Genomic DNA, 21679 nt, shown 5'->3' with positions numbered 1-21679 from the left:
TGTTTGTGGGGGTGGGCAGTGATAGGACAAGGGGGAATGGTTTTAAACTGAGACAGGGGAGGTTTAGGTTGGATCTTAGCAGGAAGTTTTTCACCCAGAGGGTGGTGATGCACTGGAACAGGTTGCCCAAGGAGGCTGTGGATGCCCCATCCCTGCAGGCATTCAAGGCCAGGCTGGATGTGGCTCTGGGCATCCTAGGCTGCTGGTTGGTGACCCTGCACATAGCAGGGGGTTGGAACAAGATGAGCATTGTGGGCTTTTCAGTCCAGGCCATTCTACGATTCTCCTGCGTTATCAGCAGCGTATGGCTGGGTTAGTCCAGCTGGAAGGCTGAAACTCTACAGGACAAGAAAATTACTCCCAAAAGTTCAGAAACATGTAATCATTATAATTCGGTATGTTTGCAGTTATTATTACAATCTTGGAGTGTCATTGGGGTATTATTTGGGATATTATTATTATTTGGGATGTTATTATTATTTGGGATTCTGTTGTTTTTATTGTGTTTTTTTCATTATCACTATTATTACTGTTACCTACTTGTAATATCACCTACTGTTACTATCACCATCACTTACCATTGCTAATAGTAATTTTCTTACTACCATTAATTCCATTGTTATTATCATTCACAGGAACTATCTCTCTATGTGGATAATCTTTATCATTAACAAATAATATTTACAGCTAGTTCAGGATATTATTAGTATTTATAGGTGATTCAGAAATGTCATCTGCAAACATGCTGAGGGTGCATTCCATCCCACAGCTGATGTCACTGATTAAGATATTAAATAGCATCAATCCTGGGACAGATCCTTGAGGGGCACCAATTGCCACTGATCTTACATCCGATTCCTTGTCCATTGGACAGTGCACTCATCAAATCCATGTCTGTTCCAGTTTCAAGAGACAGATGTTATAGAGGACCGGATAGATGACATCAGTGGCTCTTCCTTTGTACACTGCAGTTACATCATCATAAAACACAACAAATTCGGTCAAGTAGCACCTGCAATTAGTGAAGCCATGCTGGTATTCTTGTATCACTTTCTTCTCTTCTATGTGCCTTAGAAGAGCTTCTGGGAGGGTCTGCTCCATGATCTTCCCCAACACAGAGGTGAGGCTGTCAGGTTAGTAATTACCTGGATCATCCTTTTGGCCTTTCAGATAGTCATAGACGGGTGCCTGGGTGAGACCATGACTGAGCAGGATTGTTCCATCCCAGGCTGGGGACACAGTGGTTGCTGTCCCTCCCAGAGCCTTGCTGGTGCTTGGTTCTTAGCACCAAAAATCGGGGTGGGAGGGGCTGGTGACACAAGTTCTGGCTGGGGACAGTGACTCCCCAGGGGTCTATCCCAGCTCTGGTCCCATCTGACACAGATCTGGAAGATACTGCAGGTTGGAAGGAGCCCTCTGGGATCAGCTCCTGGTTCTGTACAGGATAACCAAAGAGTTGAGTCCTGAACCGTAACCTCATCTTCAGGAAGCTTCAGGAATTTCCTGAACTCCTGTGTGATGGTGTTGATGAGTTGTAGTCAGCCATAAAGACAAGGGAATCTCTAGGTATTATTTGGGATATTATTTTTATTATAATTATTTGAGATGCTATTACCTAAGATACTGTTATTTGTTAATAGATAGATGTATTGTAAGAAGGATAACAGCTTTTTGTGATAGTTAGTTTAAAGACCATTAGCTTGCATACAATTATATGGCTACAGATATCAGTAGTACAAGAAGTCAGTGATAAGAATTATTATACACAGATAAGCACTGTTATTGACAGGTAATTCTTATTTGCAAGTTACCCTGAATGTCATAATTGTTTGAAGAACAGAAACAGAGTAAGGCAGTGAAAACAGACAGTCTTCAGGTGGAAATCATCAATAAAGCAGCTGATTAGTATTTCTACCCCCGTGCAGGGGGTGCTGAGGGCCGACTGTGAAGTGATCCAGTGCAAAAAGGTGGAAAGGAACGCCTACAAAAAGGTTATCTTTTGAAGGAAGTAGAGGTGTGGAAAGACGAATTGTGGGGTCAACGATCCTGTGGGTGTGTGTGATAGTGAATGAGCTTCTGGGCACCTCAGACGATCTCGTTATGCTGTGCAAGGGAAAGTTGGGAGATAGCACCCAAAGCTTCCAAACCTCCTTGGTGAATGCAGTCCTTCTGGGGGACCTGGGCAACTCCTGAGGATGCAGCCCTCCTTGGAACCCCAAACCTCCTGGGAACTGGAACCTCACCGGGGAACCCAAATGTTCTTGGGAACTGAGCCATCAGTGGGGAAACCAACCCTCTTCTGGGAACCCAACTCTTCTGAGGATCCTGTTTGCCTTGTTGAACCCAGACCTCTTGGAGACTGAACCCTCACTGGGTAACCCAAACCTCTTGGGAACTCAACCCTCCTTGGGGAACTCAACTCTCCTTGGGCATCCGACTCCCCTGGTGACCCAACCTTGCTTGGGGAACCCAGATCTTTTGGAGACCTAGCCCTTCTTGGGGACTCAGCCACACGGGCAGCAGTGACACCAAATATACTCACAGTCAAACTTTCACGGACAAAATCCTCTCCATGGTCATCCCACTGCAGGAAAAGAATATCTTTTGTCCTTGGACTTGTCTGGCCCCACTGCAAATGCCTCATCCTGGCTCCATACTCACTGTCTGAAAGCTGAAATCCCCCAAATCCAGCAGATAGAGAGCAAAGTGGATGCAGTTGTTCTTCAGTAAGCTGTACCGAGCTGTGCTGTTCATCAGCAACTTGACTTTCTTCTTGAAGGTCTCAAGGTTGACCCCCTCCTTTTTCCTGAAAGCATCACATTTCCCCCTCTGACGTCTCATAATCTGGAATCCTTCTTTGCTTATTCTCCCTGTACTCTGTCTATCGATTTCTGAAAAGTGAAGAGTTGGCCATCAGTATGTTATTCTGTGGGCTGCCATGACATGAAGACAGGGCACACGGACTTACTCTGAAAGTGGATGACCTCACCATCCCCAATGTAGACAGTTGCATGCTTGAAGCCGATTGAGGCACTGCTGCTGGACTCCATGTTGAAAAGCACTATGTCCCCAATCTGCATGCTGTTCTCTGGCACTTTTGTAAAGATTCTCATAAAATCAGGTAGGTATTTATGCAGTAAGAGTGCTTCCACCTCAGTTGCATTTCTCTTGGGAGAGAAGGGTGAGAAGCAGCTTCAACACAGAAGAAGCCATATCACCCCAAAACTCTGGGGCAGCAAATGGGGAGCTGGGGAGAAAGGTGATTGAAAGCATTTCTACTCACTGAAAAGCTGCTTATTCCTGACATCTGCAAGGAGAGAAAGGAACTGTCAGAACAAACACAGCCATCTTACCTCACTCTAAAGCTCCTTGTCCCCCCTCCTCTCCAGATGATGGTGCTCCCATCCCCGGTGTGGGGCTGGCAGCATCCTTACAGTGCTGGTGCCGGTGGGCAGAGGTGTTGGCAGGCAGCGTGGTCCTGGGGATGGCACACACAGTGCTCTGCTCCGTGCAGACACGAGTGGCGAGTGAGATGGTGCTTCATCAAGTGAAACCAAAAGCAAAAGGAGACAGGAAAATCGCAAAATAATTTCTTTTCCTCTACTTCACTGAGTGTTGCTATTAATTTTCTCAGGTTAGCATTAGTGCCAACAAGTCGCTTTTTTCTGCAGTAAATCAGAATATTATCATCTTTTGCAGATAACGGAATGTTGTAGAATTGTTGGCTGGGCAGTGATTTCAAGCAAACAATTGGGATACAAAAGCAGTGCAGACAGGAAGACCAACTCTGTGTCATGGGCAGGTCAGGGTGAGGCTAGGGAAATGTTCTGCACTGGAGGGTGGTGACCATGGAACATGGGCATAGCCCTAAGTCTGAAGTTCAGGAAGTGTTTGAACCTTGCACTCAGCTGTAAGGTTTGATTCTGTGTGTTCCTGCGTGGAGCTGAATGTTGGATTTAATGATCCCTGTGGATCCCTTCCAACTCAGGGTATTCTGCACATCTGTGTCAAATGGGACTTGGAGCAGATACCAACTGCTCAGATCCCACTGATGTGTGCTTCCAGCCAGACCCCGTGCCACCCATTTGGTGCTGAGAACCCAGAACCAGAGAACACTTTTCATGTCTCCAGCCTGGCACACAGCACCCAGCCCGGAGGTGGTACTGCCGAGGTAGCTCCTCTCTGGGGACACACGTGGGGTCCCTGCCTGCTTACACTGAGACATTCCTTAGCAGTGAACAATGGAAGAAAATGACACACGCAGTTTGCTGCTGGAATCAGAAACCAAAAGGGACTGTGGAAGAGGGTATGGTTTACACTGAAAGATGAAAAGCCCTATTCCCTTATCAGCTATAGGATACAGAGTGATAGACATGTGGACAAAGAAGTGTATGTACGGATGGATGGGTGGATAGGTAGATGGATGAAAGGCTGGATAAATGGATAGAAAGGCAGAATGATGGATAGACACTGTGCATCTTGTGAGGAGTATTGCGGTGGGTTATGAGTAAACACTCAACCAGTTTTTTGGTGACACAGAATCATAGAATCATGGAATTGTTTGGGTTGGAAGGGACCTTTCAGTCCCACTTCCCTGTATGTAGGGAGTTCTTTACGCTAAGGGCAGTGAGGCACCGGCACAGGTTGCCCAGAGGAGCATTGGGTGCCCTGTCCTGGAGACATTCAAGGTCAGGCTGGGATGTTCTGAGCACCTGATGCAGCTGTGGGTGTCCCTGTTCATTGCAGAGGGGTTGGACTGATGGCCTTTAAGGGTTCCTTCTGTAGGGTGTGGCCCAAGCATAGCCTGATAAAGGAGAGGAGAAGTAACGCACGTGACTGGAGAATGGGACAGGACGTAGGTCCAGTAGCTGTCCTCTGTTTGATAAAGAGAACTGCCCCAAGCTGTGCAGAATGAGGCTGTAGCTGTGGCTCTTTCACCCCCTCACCTTGTCTGTGTCTACCTGTGTGTCCCAGAACTCATGTCAAGGGCCTGAGCTAAGGCTGGAAGTTGCCAGGGAAAAGAAAAAGAAGTGTCACCTTTGATGAAAACATGGAGACTGTAGAACTGTGTGCCATATAAACAGTCCCTCATGTTTGTTGGAACTGAATACAAGATCTTAAGGTCCAAGTGGAAGTTTCTCTGCTTTTCCTCTAAGACATGTTTCTTTCATACCTGTCCTTATATCTTACTCTGCATACCTTGTAATAGTTCAGCCCCATTGCTTATCTTGGGAAACTGCATGTCTAAGGAGTATAAAGTCAGGATGCTGCTGGCCCCTATCCCAGCTGCAGACAATTCTGGGACAGCATCACCAAGGTGTGTCCCTTGCTATCACCTGCACTGCCTTGATCAGTTCCATCCAAACCCCACACAGCCAGGACTGGGGCTGGAGGAATGGCCATCTCTAGCTAACTCCGTTGGAGAGCTTTGATCCAGAGCACCGTGGGTACTGAGTTAAAGCAGGCTTGCCCTGTAGTTGGTAGGATGGGTAGTGCAGGGTGCAGCCAGAACCAGCCTGCTGGCACCCACCCCGGGGGCATGCACCCCACCTCCAACACCCTCTCCATTTGCCCACACCGCTTTCCCTCACACACAGCACAAACAACACAGGTGCCATGACCCCAGGATGGGAGAAGAGGAATGGAGTAAAATGACCTTCCTGGTGTCTCTCGACTACCTGCTTCCTTCCATCTGCAAGGAAAGACGTGGCGTCCTTCAGTGTTGGTCAACTTTTAGGAACCGTCTCTGAGAGCAGAGGAACAGGAAGTTCCCAAATGTCAAGCAGGCAGGGCAGAAGTCCAGCCTGGCTGAACAGAGAACTTCCAGAGCTTAGGCTGGAAAATAAAGTGTATGGCCGCTAGAAGCAAGATTAGGAGACATGGGAACACTACTGCTCAATGTTGCAGGGAGAAAATCGTTGCAGTCATAGCTCAGTTAGAGTTGAATCTGGCCAGTACTGTGGGAAACAATACAAACATTTTTTTTTAATATGTTAACAACAAAAGGAGGACCAGAGAGAACGTTTGTTTGTAACTTGATGAGAATGGCCTCCTTACCGACAAGGACATGGACAAAGCAGAGATATCTAATTCCTTCTTTGCCTCTGTCTTCCACTCTGATAATAGTCTCTGGTACTTCAGATGCCTGGAGTTGAAGGACAGTGAGCGCAGTAACAATCAATTCCCAGCCAACCCTGAACTTGTTTGGGATTTGTTGCTCCACCTGGATGCATATAAGTCCATAGGGAATGTGGAATTTCTCTCAGGCTACCCAGAGAGCTGTCCCGTGTGAAACCTCTCTCAATTGATTTTCAACAGACATGGAAATTTGAAGAGATCCCATTTGACTGGAAGCTGGCAAATGCTGTTCTGATTTTCAAGAGAGTAAGAAAGAAGACCCTGGTAATTATAGGCCTGTCAGACTCGTTTCCGTGCACACATAGCTTCTGGGAGGGTCTGCTCCGTGATCATCCCAACACACAGGTGAGGCTGTCAGGTTAGTAATTCCCTGGGTCTTCCTTTTGGCAATTCAGATAATCATGGAATCATAAAATTGTAGAATCATGGAATCGTAGAATGGTTTTGGTTGGAAAGGACATCAAAGATCTTCTAGTTCCCACCCCCTACCATGGACAGCGATGTCAGCCAGTAGATGAGGCTGCCCGGGAACCTGTCCAACCTGGCTTTGAATACCTCTAGGGATGGGACATCCACAACCTCTCTGGGCAGCTTGTTCCAGTGCCTCAGCACCCTCTGAGTAAAGAATTCCTTTCTAACAATTAACCAAAACCTGCCCTCTTTCAGTTTAAGTCCATTCCTCCTTATCCTGTGGCTGCCTACTTGTGCAAAAAGTCAGTCCCCCTCCTGCTTGTAAGCTCCTTACCCTTCTTACAAATGGTGCAGCACTGCCTTTTTTCCATTCACCAGTGACTTCATCTGACTGCCACAACTTCTCAAATGTCATTGAGAGTGACTTGGCCACTGTCCTCCTTTGGACTGTGCTAATAGGGGTGAGAGTGAGCATCCTATTTCTGCAGCTGACTTCATGTCTCTCAGCTCATTTCTGCCCTCTCCCTCTTAGCGCTGCCATCTTCCACAGTCTGACCACTTGTGAAATGATGCAGACCAAGAAAGTAGAAAAATACACAAATAAAATCTTTATTTGGTGCAGGAAATGTGTCTTTGAAAATGTGAAGCATGAAGATGAAGAGAGGTGGCTTCTCTGGAGGATCCACTTTGGGGACCCAACCCTCCTTGGGGACACAGCCCTCCTTGGGGACCCAATGTTCCTTGGAGACTACCCTGTGGGGAAAGGTGACAGCAGGGATGCTCACAGGCCACCATTGCACCCCCTGCCCCCTCCAGCACTGTCACCTGCAGCAGACAGAAGTCTGGGCCCACACCTCTCCCTGCTGGAGCATGAGAACAGCAATTTGCCTATTGTGGTGACAGTGGGGACTGTAAGCAGGCAGGGATCCCAGAGACGGGTGCCTGGGTGAGACCATGTCTGAGCAGGATTGTCCCATCCCAGGCTGGGGACGCAGTGGTTGCTGTCCCTCCCAGAGCCTTGCTGGTGCTTGGTTCTCAGCACCAAAAATCGGGGTGGGAGGGGCTGGTGAAACAAGTTCTGGCTGGAGACAGTGACTCCCCAGGGGTCTATCCCAGCTCTGGTCCCATCTGACACAGATCTGGAAGATATTGCAGGTTGGAAGGAGCCCTCTGGGATCAGCTCCCAGTTCTATACAGGATAACCAGAGTTGAGTCCTGAACCATAACCTCATCTTCAGGAAGCTTCAGGAATTTCCTGAACTCCTGTGTGATGGTCCCAGCTAACATCTGGGAAAATGCAGTCAGCCATAAAGACAAGGGAATCTCTAGGTATTATTTGGGATATTATTTTTATTATAATTATTTGAGATGCTATTACCTAAGATACTGTTATTTGTTAATAGATAGATGTATTGTAAGAAGGATAACAGCTTTTTGTGATAGTTAGTTTAAAGACCATTAGCTTGCATACAATTATATGGCTACAGATATCAGTAGTACAAGAAGTCAGTGATAAGAATTATTATACACAGATAAGCACTGTTATTGTCAGGTAATTCTTATTTGCAAGTTACCCTGAATGTCATAATTGTTTGAAGAACAGAAACAGAGTAAGGCAGTGAAAACAGGCAGTCTTCAGGTGGAAATCATCAATAAAGCAGCTGATTAGTATTTCTACCCCCGTGCAGGGGGTGCTGAGGGCCGACTGTGAAGTGATCCAGTGCAAAAAGGTGGAAAGGAACGCCTACAAAAAGGTTATCTTTTGAAGGAAGTAGAGGTGTGGAAAGACGAATTGTGGGGTCAACGATCCTGTGGGTGTGTGTGATAGTGAATGAGCTTCTGGGCACCTCAGACGATCTCGTTATGCTGTGCAAGGGAAAGTTGGGAGATAGCACCCAAAGCTTCCAAACCTCCTTGGTGAATGCAGTCCTTCTGGGGGACCTGGGCAACTCCTGAGGATGCAGCCCTCCTTGGAACCCCAAACCTCCTGGGAACTGGAACCTCACCGGGGAACCCAAATGTTCTTGGGAACTGAGCCATCAGTGGGGAAACCAACCCTCTTCTGGGAACCCAACTCTTCTGAGGATCCTGTTTGCCTTGTTGAACCCAGACCTCTTGGAGACTGAACCCTCACTGGGTAACCCAAACCTCTTGGGAACTCAACCCTCCTTGGGGAACTCAACTCTCCTTGGGCATCCGACTCCCCTGGTGACCCAACCTTGCTTGGGGAACCCAGATCTTTTGGAGACCTAGCCCTTCTTGGGCACTCAGCCACACGGGCAGCAGTGACACCAAATATACTCACAGTCAAACTTTCACGGACAAAATCCTCTCCATGGTCATCCCACTGCAGGAAAAGAATATCTTTTGTCCTTGGACTTGTCTGGCCCCACTGCAAATGCCTCATCCTGGCTCCATACTCACTGTCTGAAAGCTGAAATCCCCCAAATCCAGCAGATAGAGAGCAAAGTGGATGCAGTTGTTCTTCAGTAAGCTGTACCGAGCTGTGCTGTTCATCAGCAACTTGACTTTCTTCTTGAAGGTCTCAAGGTTGACCCCCTCCTTTTTCCTGAAAACATCACATTTCCCCCTCTGACGTCTCATAATCTGGAATCCTTCTTTGCTTATTCTCCCTGTACTCTGTCTATCGATTTCTGAAAAGTGAAGAGTTGGCCATCAGTATGTTATTCTGTGGGCTGCCATGACATGAAGACAGGGCACACGGACTTACTCTGAAAGTGGATGACCTCACCATCCCCAATGTAGACAGTTGCATGCTTGAAGCCGATTGAGGCACTGCTGCTGGACTCCATGTTGAAAAGCACTATGTCCCCAATCTGCATGCTGTTCTCTGGCACTTTTGTAAAGATTCTCATAAAATCAGGTAGGTATTTATGCAGTAAGAGTGCTTCCACCTCAGTTGCATTTCTCTTGGGAGAGAAGGGTGAGAAGCAGCTTCAACACAGAAGAAGCCATATCACCCCAAAACTCTGGGGCAGCAAATGGGGAGCTGGGGAGAAAGGTGATTGAAAGCATTTCTACTCACTGAAAAGCTGCTTATTCCTGACATCTGCAAGGAGAGAAAGGAACTGTCAGAACAAACACAGCCATCTTACCTCACTCTAAAGCTCCTTGTCCCCCCTCCTCTCCAGATGATGGTGCTCCCATCCCCGGTGTGGGGCTGGCAGCATCCTTACAGTGCTGGTGCCGGTGGGCAGAGGTGTTGGCAGGCAGCGTGGTCCTTGGGACGGCACACACAGTGCTCTGCTCCGTGCAGACACGAGTGGCGAGTGAGATGGTGCTTCATCAAGTGAAACCAAAAGCAAAAGGAGACAGGAAAATCGCAAAATAATTTCTTTTCCTCTACTTCACTGAGTGTTGCTATTAATTTTCTCAGGTTAGCATTAGTGCCAACAAGTCGCTTTTTTTTCTGCAGTAATTCAGAATATTATCATCTTTTGCACGTAACGGAATGTTGTAGAATTGTTGGCTGGGCAGTGATTTCAAGCAAACAATTGGGATACAAAAGCAGTGCAGACAGGAAGACCAACTCTGTGTCATGGGCAGGTCAGGGTGAGGCTAGGGAAATGTTCTGCACTGGAGGGTGGTGACCATGGAACATGGGCATAGCCCTAAGTCTGAAGTTCAGGAAGTGTTTGAACCTTGCACTCAGCTGTAAGGTTTGATTCTGTGTGTTCCTGCGTGGAGCTGAATGTTGGATTTAATGATCCCTGTGGATCCCTTCCAACTCAGGGTATTCTGCACATCTGTGTCAAATGGGACTGGAGCAGATACCAACCGCTCAGATCCCACTGATGTGTGCTTCCAGCCAGACCCCGTGCCACCCATTTGGTGCTGAGAACCCAGAACCAGAGAACACTTTTCATGTCTCCAGCCTGGCACACAGCACCCAGCCCAGAGGTGGTACTGCCGAGGTAGCTCCTCTCTGGGGACACACGTGGGGTCCCTGCCTGCTTACACTGAGACATTCCTTAGCAGTGAACAATGGAAGAAAATGACACACGCAGTTTGCTGCTGGAATCAGAAACCAAAAGGGACTGTGGAAGAGGGTATGGTTTACACTGAAAGATGAAAAGCCCTATTCCCTTATCAGCTATAGGATACAGAGTGATAGACATGTGGACAAAGAAGTGTATGTACGGATGGATGGGTGGATAGGTAGATGGATGAAAGGCTGGATAAATGGATAGAAAGGCAGAATGATGGATAGACACTGTGCATCTTGTGAGGAGTATTGCGGTGGGATATGAGTAAACACTCAACCAGTTTTTTGGTGACACAGAATCATAGAATCATGGAATTGTTTGGGTTGGAAGGGACCTTTCAGTCCCACTTCCCTGTATGTAGGGAGTTCTGTACGCTAAGGGCAGTGAGGCACCGGCACAGGTTGCCCAGAGGAGCATTGGGTGCCCTGTCCTGGAGACATTCAAGGTCAGGCTGGGATGTTCTGAGCACCTGATGCAGCTGTGGGTGTCCCTGTTCATTGCAGAGGGGTTGGACTGATGGCCTTTAAGGGTTCCTTCTGTAGGGTGTGGCCCAAGCATAGCCTGATAAAGGAGAGGAGAAGTAACGCACGTGACTGGAGAATGGGACAGGACGTAGGTCCAGTAGCTGTCCTCTGTTTGATAAAGAGAACTGCCCCAAGCTGTGCAGAATGAGGCTGTAGCTGTGGCTCTTTCACCCCCTCACCTTGTCTGTGTCTACCTGTGTGTCCCAGAACTCATGTCAAGGGCCTGAGCTAAGGCTGGAAGTTGCCAGGGAAAAGAAAAAGAAGTGTCACCTTTGATGAAAACATGGAGACTGTAGAACTGTGTGCCATATAAACAGTCCCTCATGTTTGTTGGAACTGAATACAAGATCTTAAGGTCCAAGTGGAAGTTTCTCTGCTTTTCCTCTAAGACATGTTTCTTTCATACCTGTCCTTATATCTTACTCTGCATACCTTGTAATAGTTCAGCCCCATTGCTTATCTTGGGAAACTGCATGTCTAAGGAGTATAAAGTCAGGATGCTGCTGGCCCCTATCCCAGCTGCAGACAATTCTGGGACAGCATCACCAAGGTGTGTCCCTTGCTATCACCTGCACTGCCTTGATCAGTTCCATCCAAACCCCACACAGCCAGGACTGGGGCTGGAGGAATGGCCATCTCTAGCTAACTCCGTTGGAGAGCTTTGATCCAGAGCACCGTGGGTACTGAGTTAAAGCAGGCTTGCCCTGTAGTTGGTAGGATGGGTAGTGCAGGGTGCAGCCAGAACCAGCCTGCTGGCACCCACCCCGGGGGCATGCACCCCACCTCCAACACCCTCTCCATTTGCCCACACCGCTTTCCCTCACACACAGCACAAACAACACAGGTGCCATGACCCCAGGATGGGAGAAGAGGAATGGAGTAAAATGACCTTCCTGGTGTCTCTCGACTACCTGCTTCCTTCCATCTGCAAGGAAAGACGTGGCGTCCTTCAGTGTTGGTCAACTTTTAGGAACCGTCTCTGAGAGCAGAGGAACAGGAAGTTCCCAAATGTCAAGCAGGCAGGGCAGAAGTCCAGCCTGGCTGAACAGAGAACTTCCAGAGCTTAGGCTGGAAAATAAAGTGTATGGCCGCTAGAAGCAAGATTAGGAGACATGGGAACACTACTGCTCAATGTTGCAGGGAGAAAATCGTTGCAGTCATAGCTCAGTTAGAGTTGAATCTGGCCAGTACTGTGGGAAACAATACAAACATTTTTTTTTAATATGTTAACAACAAAAGGAGGACCAGAGAGAACGTTTGTTTGTAACTTGATGAGAATGGCCTCCTTACTGACAAGGACATGGACAAAGCAGAGATATCTAATTCCTTCTTTGCCTCTGTCTTCCACTCTGATAATAGTCTCTGGTACTTCAGATGCCTGGAGTTGAAGGACAGTGAGCGCAGTAACAATCAATTCCCAGCCAACCCTGAACTTGTTTGGGATTTGTTGCTCCACCTGGATGCATATAAGTCCATAGGGAATGTGGAATTTCTCTCAGGCTACCCAGAGAGCTGTCCCGTGTGAAACCTCTCTCAATTGATTTTCAACAGACATGGAAATTTGAAGAGATCCCATTTGACTGGAAGCTGGCAAATGCTGTTCTGATTTTCAAGAGAGTAAGAAAGAAGACCCTGGTAATTATAGGCCTGTCAGACTCGTTTCCGTGCACACATAGCTTCTGGGAGGGTCTGCTCCGTGATCATCCCAACACACAGGTGAGGCTGTCAGGTTAGTAATTCCCTGGGTCTTCCTTTTGGCAATTCAGATAATCATGGAATCATAAAATTGTAGAATCATGGAATCGTAGAATGGTTTTGGTTGGAAAGGACATCAAAGATCTTCTAGTTCCCACCCCCTACCATGGACAGCGATGTCAGCCAGTAGATGAGGCTGCCCGGGAACCTGTCCAACCTGGCTTTGAATACCTCTAGGGATGGGACATCCACAACCTCTCTGGGCAGCTTGTTCCAGTGCCTCAGCACCCTCTGAGTAAAGAATTCCTTTCTAACAATTAACCAAAACCTGCCCTCTTTCAGTTTAAGTCCATTCCTCCTTATCCTGTGGCTGCCTACTTGTGCAAAAAGTCAGTCCCCCTCCTGCTTGTAAGCTCCTTACCCTTCTTACAAATGGTGCAGCACTGCCTTTTTTCCATTCACCAGTGACTTCATCTGACTGCCACAACTTCTCAAATGTCATTGAGAGTGACTTGGCCACTGTCCTCCTTTGGACTGTGCTAATAGGGGTGAGAGTGAGCATCCTATTTCTGCAGCTGACTTCATGTCTCTCAGCTCATTTCTGCCCTCTCCCTCTTAGCGCTGCCATCTTCCACAGTCTGACCACTTGTGAAATGATGCAGACCAAGAAAGTAGAAAAATACACAAATAAAATCTTTATTTGGTGCAGGAAATGTGTCTTTGAAAATGTGAAGCATGAAGATGAAGAGAGGTGGCTTCTCTGGAGGATCCACTTTGGGGACCCAACCCTCCTTGGGGACACAGCCCTCCTTGGGGACCCAATGTTCCTTGGAGACTACCCTGTGGGGAAAGGTGACAGCAGGGATGCTCACAGGCCACCATTGCACCCCCTGCCCCCTCCAGCACTGTCACCTGCAGCAGACAGAAGTCTGGGCCCACACCTCTCCCTGCTGGAGCATGAGAACAGCAATTTGCCTATTGTGGTGACAGTGGGGACTGTAAGCAGGCAGGGATCCCAGAGACGGGTGCCTGGGTGAGACCATGTCTGAGCAGGATTGTCCCATCCCAGGCTGGGGACGCAGTGGTTGCTGTCCCTCCCAGAGCCTTGCTGGTGCTTGGTTCTCAGCACCAAAAATCGGGGTGGGAGGGGCTGGTGAAACAAGTTCTGGCTGGAGACAGTGACTCCCCAGGGGTCTATCCCAGCTCTGGTCCCATCTGACACAGATCTGGAAGATATTGCAGGTTGGAAGGAGCCCTCTGGGATCAGCTCCCAGTTCTATACAGGATAACCAGAGTTGAGTCCTGAACCATAACCTCATCTTCAGGAAGCTTCAGGAATTTCCTGAACTCCTGTGTGATGGTCCCAGCTAACATCTGGGAAAATGCAGTCAGCCATAAAGACAAGGGAATCTCTAGGTATTATTTGGGATATTATTTTTATTATAATTATTTGAGATGCTATTACCTAAGATACTGTTATTTGTTAATAGATAGATGTATTGTAAGAAGGATAACAGCTTTTTGTGATAGTTAGTTTAAAGACCATTAGCTTGCATACAATTATATGGCTACAGATATCAGTAGTACAAGAAGTCAGTGATAAGAATTATTATACACAGATAAGCACTGTTATTGTCAGGTAATTCTTATTTGCAAGTTACCCTGAATGTCATAATTGTTTGAAGAACAGAAACAGAGTAAGGCAGTGAAAACAGGCAGTCTTCAGGTGGAAATCATCAATAAAGCAGCTGATTAGTATTTCTACCCCCGTGCAGGGGGTGCTGAGGGCCGACTGTGAAGTGATCCAGTGCAAAAAGGTGGAAAGGAACGCCTACAAAAAGGTTATCTTTTGAAGGAAGTAGAGGTGTGGAAAGACGAATTGTGGGGTCAACGATCCTGTGGGTGTGTGTGATAGTGAATGAGCTTCTGGGCACCTCAGACGATCTCGTTATGCTGTGCAAGGGAAAGTTGGGAGATAGCACCCAAAGCTTCCAAACCTCCTTGGTGAATGCAGTCCTTCTGGGGGACCTGGGCAACTCCTGAGGATGCAGCCCTCCTTGGAACCCCAAACCTCCTGGGAACTGGAACCTCACCGGGGAACCCAAATGTTCTTGGGAACTGAGCCATCAGTGGGGAAACCAACCCTCTTCTGGGAACCCAACTCTTCTGAGGATCCTGTTTGCCTTGTTGAACCCAGACCTCTTGGAGACTGAACCCTCACTGGGTAACCCAAACCTCTTGGGAACTCAACCCTCCTTGGGGAACTCAACTCTCCTTGGGCATCCGACTCCCCTGGTGACCCAACCTTGCTTGGGGAACCCAGATCTTTTGGAGACCTAGCCCTTCTTGGGCACTCAGCCACACGGGCAGCAGTGACACCAAATATACTCACAGTCAAACTTTCACGGACAAAATCCTCTCCATGGTCATCCCACTGCAGGAAAAGAATATCTTTTGTCCTTGGACTTGTCTGGCCCCACTGCAAATGCCTCATCCTGGCTCCATACTCACTGTCTGAAAGCTGAAATCCCCCAAATCCAGCAGATAGAGAGCAAAGTGGATGCAGTTGTTCTTCAGTAAGCTGTACCGAGCTGTGCTGTTCATCAGCAACTTGACTTTCTTCTTGAAGGTCTCAAGGTTGACCCCCTCCTTTTTCCTGAAAACATCACATTTCCCCCTCTGACGTCTCATAATCTGGAATCCTTCTTTGCTTATTCTCCCTGTACTCTGTCTATCGATTTCTGAAAAGTGAAGAGTTGGCCATCAGTATGTTATTCTGTGGGCTGCCATGACATGAAGACAGGGCACACGGACTTACTCTGAAAGTGGATGACCTCACCATCCCCAATGTAGACAGTTGCATGCTTGAAGCCGATTGAGGCACTGCTGCTGGACTCCATGTTGAAAAGCACTATGTCCCCAATCTGCATGCTGTTCTCTGGCACTTTTGTAAAGATTCTCATAAAATCAGGTAGGTATTTATGCAGTAAGAGTGCTTCCACCTCAGTTGCATTTCTCTTGGGAGAGAAGGGTGAGAAGCAGCTTCAACACAGAAGAAGCCATATCACCCCAAAACTCTGGGGCAGCAAATGGGGAGCTGGGGAGAAAGGTGATTGAAAGCATTTCTACTCACTGAAAAGCTGCTTATTCCTGACATCTGCAAGGAGAGAAAGGAACTGTCAGAACAAACACAGCCATCTTACCTCACTCTAAAGCTCCTTGTCCCCCCTCCTCTCCAGATGATGGTGCTCCCATCCCCGGTGTGGGGCTGGCAGCATCCTTACAGTGCTGGTGCCGGTGGGCAGAGGTGTTGGCAGGCAGCGTGGTCCTTGGGACGGCACACACAGTGCTCTGCTCCGTGCAGACACGAGTGGCGAGTGAGATGGTGCTTCATCAAGTGAAACCAAAAGCAAAAGGAGACAGGAAAATCGCAAAATAATTTCTTTTCCTCTACTTCACTGAGTGTTGCTATTAATTTTCTCAGGTTAGCATTAGTGCCAACAAGTCGCTTTTTTTTCTGCAGTAATTCAGAATATTATCATCTTTTGCACGTAACGGAATGTTGTAGAATTGTTGGCTGGGCAGTGATTTCAAGCAAACAATTGGGATACAAAAGCAGTGCAGACAGGAAGACCAACTCTGTGTCATGGGCAGGTCAGGGTGAGGCTAGGGAAATGTTCTGCACTGGAGGGTGGTGACCATGGAACATGGGCATAGCCCTAAGTCTGAAGTTCAGGAAGTGTTTGAACCTTGCACTCAGCTGTAAGGTTTGATTCTGTGTGTTCCTGCGTGGAGCTGAATGTTGGATTTAATGATCCCTGTGGATCCCTTCCAACTCAGGGTATTCTGCACATCTGTGTCAAATGGGACTGGAGCAGATACCAACCGCTCAGATCCCACTGATGTGTGCTTCCAGCCAGACCCCGTGCCACCCATTTGGTGCTGAGAACCCAGAACCAGAGAACACTTTTCATGTCTCCAGCCTGGCACACAGCACCCAGCCCGGAGGTGGTACTGCCGAGGTAGCTCCTCTCTGGGGACACACGTGGGGTCCCTGCCTGCTTACACTGAGACATTCCTTAGCAGTGAACAATGGAAGAAAATGACACACGCAGTTTGCTGCTGGAATCAGAAACCAAAAGGGACTGTGGAAGAGGGTATGGTTTACACTGAAAGATGAAAAGCCCTATTCCCTTATCAGCTATAGGATACAGAGTGATAGACATGTGGACAAAGAAGTGTATGTACGGATGGATGGGTGGATAGGTAGATGGATGAAAGGCTGGATAAATGGATAGAAAGGCAGAATGATGGATAGACACTGTGCATCTTGTGAGGAGTATTGCGGTGGGATATGAGTAAACACTCAACCAGTTTTTTGGTGACACAGAATCATAGAATCATGGAATTGTTTGGGTTGGAAGGGACCTTTCAGTCCCACTTCCCTGTATGTAGGGAGTTCTGTACGCTAAGGGCAGTGAGGCACCGGCACAGGTTGCCCAGAGGAGCATTGGGTGCCCTGTCCTGGAGACATTCAAGGTCAGGCTGGGATGTTCTGAGCACCTGATGCAGCTGTGGGTGTCCCTGTTCATTGCAGAGGGGTTGGACTGATGGCCTTTAAGGGTTCCTTCTGTAGGGTGTGGCCCAAGCATAGCCTGATAAAGGAGAGGAGAAGTAACGCACGTGACTGGAGAATGGGACAGGACGTAGGTCCAGTAGCTGTCCTCTGTTTGATAAAGAGAACTGCCCCAAGCTGTGCAGAATGAGGCTGTAGCTGTGGCTCTTTCACCCCCTCACCTTGTCTGTGTCTACCTGTGTGTCCCAGAACTCATGTCAAGGGCCTGAGCTAAGGCTGGAAGTTGCCAGGGAAAAGAAAAAGAAGTGTCACCTTTGATGAAAACATGGAGACTGTAGAACTGTGTGCCATATAAACAGTCCCTCATGTTTGTTGGAACTGAATACAAGATCTTAAGGTCCAAGTGGAAGTTTCTCTGCTTTTCCTCTAAGACATGTTTCTTTCATACCTGTCCTTATATCTTACTCTGCATACCTTGTAATAGTTCAGCCCCATTGCTTATCTTGGGAAACTGCATGTCTAAGGAGTATAAAGTCAGGATGCTGCTGGCCCCTATCCCAGCTGCAGACAATTCTGGGACAGCATCACCAAGGTGTGTCCCTTGCTATCACCTGCACTGCCTTGATCAGTTCCATCCAAACCCCACACAGCCAGGACTGGGGCTGGAGGAATGGCCATCTCTAGCTAACTCCGTTGGAGAGCTTTGATCCAGAGCACCGTGGGTACTGAGTTAAAGCAGGCTTGCCCTGTAGTTGGTAGGATGGGTAGTGCAGGGTGCAGCCAGAACCAGCCTGCTGGCACCCACCCCGGGGGCATGCACCCCACCTCCAACACCCTCTCCATTTGCCCACACCGCTTTCCCTCACACACAGCACAAACAACACAGGTGCCATGACCCCAGGATGGGAGAAGAGGAATGGAGTAAAATGACCTTCCTGGTGTCTCTCGACTACCTGCTTCCTTCCATCTGCAAGGAAAGACGTGGCGTCCTTCAGTGTTGGTCAACTTTTAGGAACCGTCTCTGAGAGCAGAGGAACAGGAAGTTCCCAAATGTCAAGCAGGCAGGGCAGAAGTCCAGCCTGGCTGAACAGAGAACTTCCAGAGCTTAGGCTGGAAAATAAAGTGTATGGCCGCTAGAAGCAAGATTAGGAGACATGGGAACACTACTGCTCAATGTTGCAGGGAGAAAATCGTTGCAGTCATAGCTCAGTTAGAGTTGAATCTGGCCAGTACTGTGGGAAACAATACAAACATTTTTTTTTAATATGTTAACAACAAAAGGAGGACCAGAGAGAACGTTTGTTTGTAACTTGATGAGAATGGCCTCCTTACTGACAAGGACATGGACAAAGCAGAGATATCTAATTCCTTCTTTGCCTCTGTCTTCCACTCTGATAATAGTCTCTGGTACTTCAGATGCCTGGAGTTGAAGGACAGTGAGCGCAGTAACAATCAATTCCCAGCCAACCCTGAACTTGTTTGGGATTTGTTGCTCCACCTGGATGCATATAAGTCCATAGGGAATGTGGAATTTCTCTCAGGCTACCCAGAGAGCTGTCCCGTGTGAAACCTCTCTCAATTGATTTTCAACAGACATGGAAATTTGAAGAGATCCCATTTGACTGGAAGCTGGCAAATGCTGTTCTGATTTTCAAGAGAGTAAGAAAGAAGACCCTGGTAATTATAGGCCTGTCAGACTCGTTTCCGTGCACACATAGCTTCTGGGAGGGTCTGCTCCGTGATCATCCCAACACACAGGTGAGGCTGTCAGGTTAGTAATTCCCTGGGTCTTCCTTTTGGCAATTCAGATAATCATGGAATCATAAAATTGTAGAATCATGGAATCGTAGAATGGTTTTGGTTGGAAAGGACATCAAAGATCTTCTAGTTCCCACCCCCTACCATGGACAGCGATGTCAGCCAGTAGATGAGGCTGCCCGGGAACCTGTCCAACCTGGCTTTGAATACCTCTAGGGATGGGACATCCACAACCTCTCTGGGCAGCTTGTTCCAGTGCCTCAGCACCCTCTGAGTAAAGAATTCCTTTCTAACAATTAACCAAAACCTGCCCTCTTTCAGTTTAAGTCCATTCCTCCTTATCCTGTGGCTGCCTACTTGTGCAAAAAGTCAGTCCCCCTCCTGCTTGTAAGCTCCTTACCCTTCTTACAAATGGTGCAGCACTGCCTTTTTTCCATTCACCAGTGACTTCATCTGACTGCCACAACTTCTCAAATGTCATTGAGAGTGACTTGGCCACTGTCCTCCTTTGGACTGTGCTAATAGGGGTGAGAGTGAGCATCCTATTTCTGCAGCTGACTTCATGTCTCTCAGCTCATTTCTGCCCTCTCCCTCTTAGCGCTGCCATCTTCCACAGTCTGACCACTTGTGAAATGATGCAGACCAAGAAAGTAGAAAAATACACAAATAAAATCTTTATTTGGTGCAGGAAATGTGTCTTTGAAAATGTGAAGCATGAAGATGAAGAGAGGTGGCTTCTCTGGAGGATCCACTTTGGGGACCCAACCCTCCTTGGGGACACAGCCCTCCTTGGGGACCCAATGTTCCTTGGAGACTACCCTGTGGGGAAAGGTGACAGCAGGGATGCTCACAGGCCACCATTGCACCCCCTGCCCCCTCCAGCACTGTCACCTGCAGCAGACAGAAGTCTGGGCCCACACCTCTCCCTGCTGGAGCATGAGAACAGCAATTTGCCTATTGTGGTGACAGTGGGGACTGTAAGCAGGCAGGGATCCCAGAGACGGGTGCCTGGGTGAGACCATGTCTGAGCAGGATTGTCCCATCCCAGGCTGGGGACGCAGTGGTTGCTGTCCCTCCCAGAGCCTTGCTGGTGCTTGGTTCTCAGCACCAAAAATCGGGGTGGGAGGGGCTGGTGAAACAAGTTCTGGCTGGAGACAGTGACTCCCCAGGGGTCTATCCCAGCTCTGGTCCCATCTGACACAGATCTGGAAGATATTGCAGGTTGGAAGGAGCCCTCTGGGATCAGCTCCCAGTTCTATACAGGATAACCAGAGTTGAGTCCTGAACCATAACCTCATCTTCAGGAAGCTTCAGGAATTTCCTGAACTCCTGTGTGATGGTCCCAGCTAACATCTGGGAAAATGCAGTCAGCCATAAAGACAAGGGAATCTCTAGGTATTATTTGGGATATTATTTTTATTATAATTATTTGAGATGCTATTACCTAAGATACTGTTATTTGTTAATAGATAGATGTATTGTAAGAAGGATAACAGCTTTTTGTGATAGTTAGTTTAAAGACCATTAGCTTGCATACAATTATATGGCTACAGATATCAGTAGTACAAGAAGTCAGTGATAAGAATTATTATACACAGATAAGCACTGTTATTGTCAGGTAATTCTTATTTGCAAGTTACCCTGAATGTCATAATTGTTTGAAGAACAGAAACAGAGTAAGGCAGTGAAAACAGGCAGTCTTCAGGTGGAAATCATCAATAAAGCAGCTGATTAGTATTTCTACCCCCGTGCAGGGGGTGCTGAGGGCCGACTGTGAAGTGATCCAGTGCAAAAAGGTGGAAAGGAACGCCTACAAAAAGGTTATCTTTTGAAGGAAGTAGAGCCTGTCTGTTTCTCTTGTTTTCTACAAAAGACTCCTTGCTTTTATTTCCTATCTTTTTCTATTGCCCATCTTCCCTCCCCCAACTTCATAAGCAACTAGGATTTGTAATAAATGGGTTGGCCGAGCATTTGACTTGTTGTGTCTTAATCTCATGGTCAGGTATACATACATCAAAAAAAACACACCTTCTCTCCCTCCAGTAATTGGAGCAAGACAGAGACTGCCCAGCTTGTAACCCCCACCTCCCTCAGATCCCATCCTGTGATAGACATGTGGATGAGACATACCCTAATTTACTTTCCAACATATGTGATTATAAATGAGATGTGCAACAACCTGCTCAGAACATATTTAATACATTGTTTTGGTGCACCTGTGTCAGTGAAGCGTGCCGTAGTCGCTGTCCTCCCACTGGGCAAAACAGACCATAGAACGGGGTGGGACACCTTCCAACTCCATTCCCCTACGGTCAGGAGGAATTGTAAGGCCTGAAGGAAGAGCAAAGAGCAAGTAGTGCCCAAAGTCATCAAGCTGGGAGAAATATTGATGTGCCTGAGGGCAGGAAGGCAATACAGAGGGATCTGGACAGACTGCATTGGTGGGCTGAAAGCAATGGGATGAGCTTCAACAGGACCAAGGTCTGGGTTCTGCACTTTGGCTATAAGAAACTCATGCATCAGGCTTGGGGCAGAATGGCTGTAAGCTGTGCAGAGGAGGAGGATTTGGG

At 47.8% G+C, this 21679-nt stretch overlaps 2 protein-coding genes and 2 long non-coding RNA genes across 4 annotated transcripts; 2 read left to right on the top strand and 2 right to left on the bottom strand.

The window, feature by feature from the left end:
• Nucleotides 1-1579: 1579 nt before the first annotated feature.
• Nucleotides 1580-9861, bottom strand: LOC146758478 (uncharacterized). The gene is made up of 12 exons (XM_085514914.1): nt 9747-9861; nt 9596-9619; nt 9281-9479; nt 8974-9203; nt 8606-8896; nt 7745-7836; nt 3435-3603; nt 3284-3307; nt 2969-3167; nt 2662-2891; nt 2543-2584; nt 1580-2103 (listed from the first exon to the last, which is right to left on the bottom strand). Exons 2-12 carry the CDS (start codon nt 9617-9619, stop codon nt 2086-2088), a joined length of 1518 nt encoding a protein of 505 aa, XP_085371040.1. The 5' UTR covers nt 9747-9861; the 3' UTR covers nt 1580-2085.
• Nucleotides 6318-8278, top strand: LOC146758479 (uncharacterized). Its single transcript, XR_014934478.1, has 2 exons — nt 6318-6483; nt 7172-8278. It is a non-coding gene; the product is annotated as an uncharacterized LOC146758479 (long non-coding RNA).
• Nucleotides 9862-12630: 2769 nt separating the features above from the next.
• On the top strand, nt 12631-14523 carry LOC146758477 (uncharacterized). The gene is made up of 2 exons (XR_014934477.1): nt 12631-12796; nt 13485-14523. It is a non-coding gene; the product is annotated as an uncharacterized LOC146758477 (long non-coding RNA).
• LOC146758476 (uncharacterized) lies at nt 14193-16174 on the bottom strand. The gene is made up of 6 exons (XM_085516042.1): nt 16060-16174; nt 15909-15932; nt 15594-15792; nt 15287-15516; nt 15168-15209; nt 14193-14728 (listed from the first exon to the last, which is right to left on the bottom strand). Exons 2-6 carry the CDS (start codon nt 15930-15932, stop codon nt 14711-14713), a joined length of 513 nt encoding a protein of 170 aa, XP_085372168.1. The 5' UTR covers nt 16060-16174; the 3' UTR covers nt 14193-14710.
• Nucleotides 16175-21679: the final 5505 nt, after the last annotated feature.

The sequence above is a fragment of the Coturnix japonica genome, chromosome 14 (genome assembly GCF_054131305.1).
Source record: "Coturnix japonica strain WE chromosome 14, WE-NBRP24, whole genome shotgun sequence".
NCBI lineage: Eukaryota > Metazoa > Chordata > Aves > Galliformes > Phasianidae > Coturnix > Coturnix japonica.
Note: the sequence above shows the minus strand (reverse complement) of the source record. Positions and strands in the feature narration are given on the sequence as shown.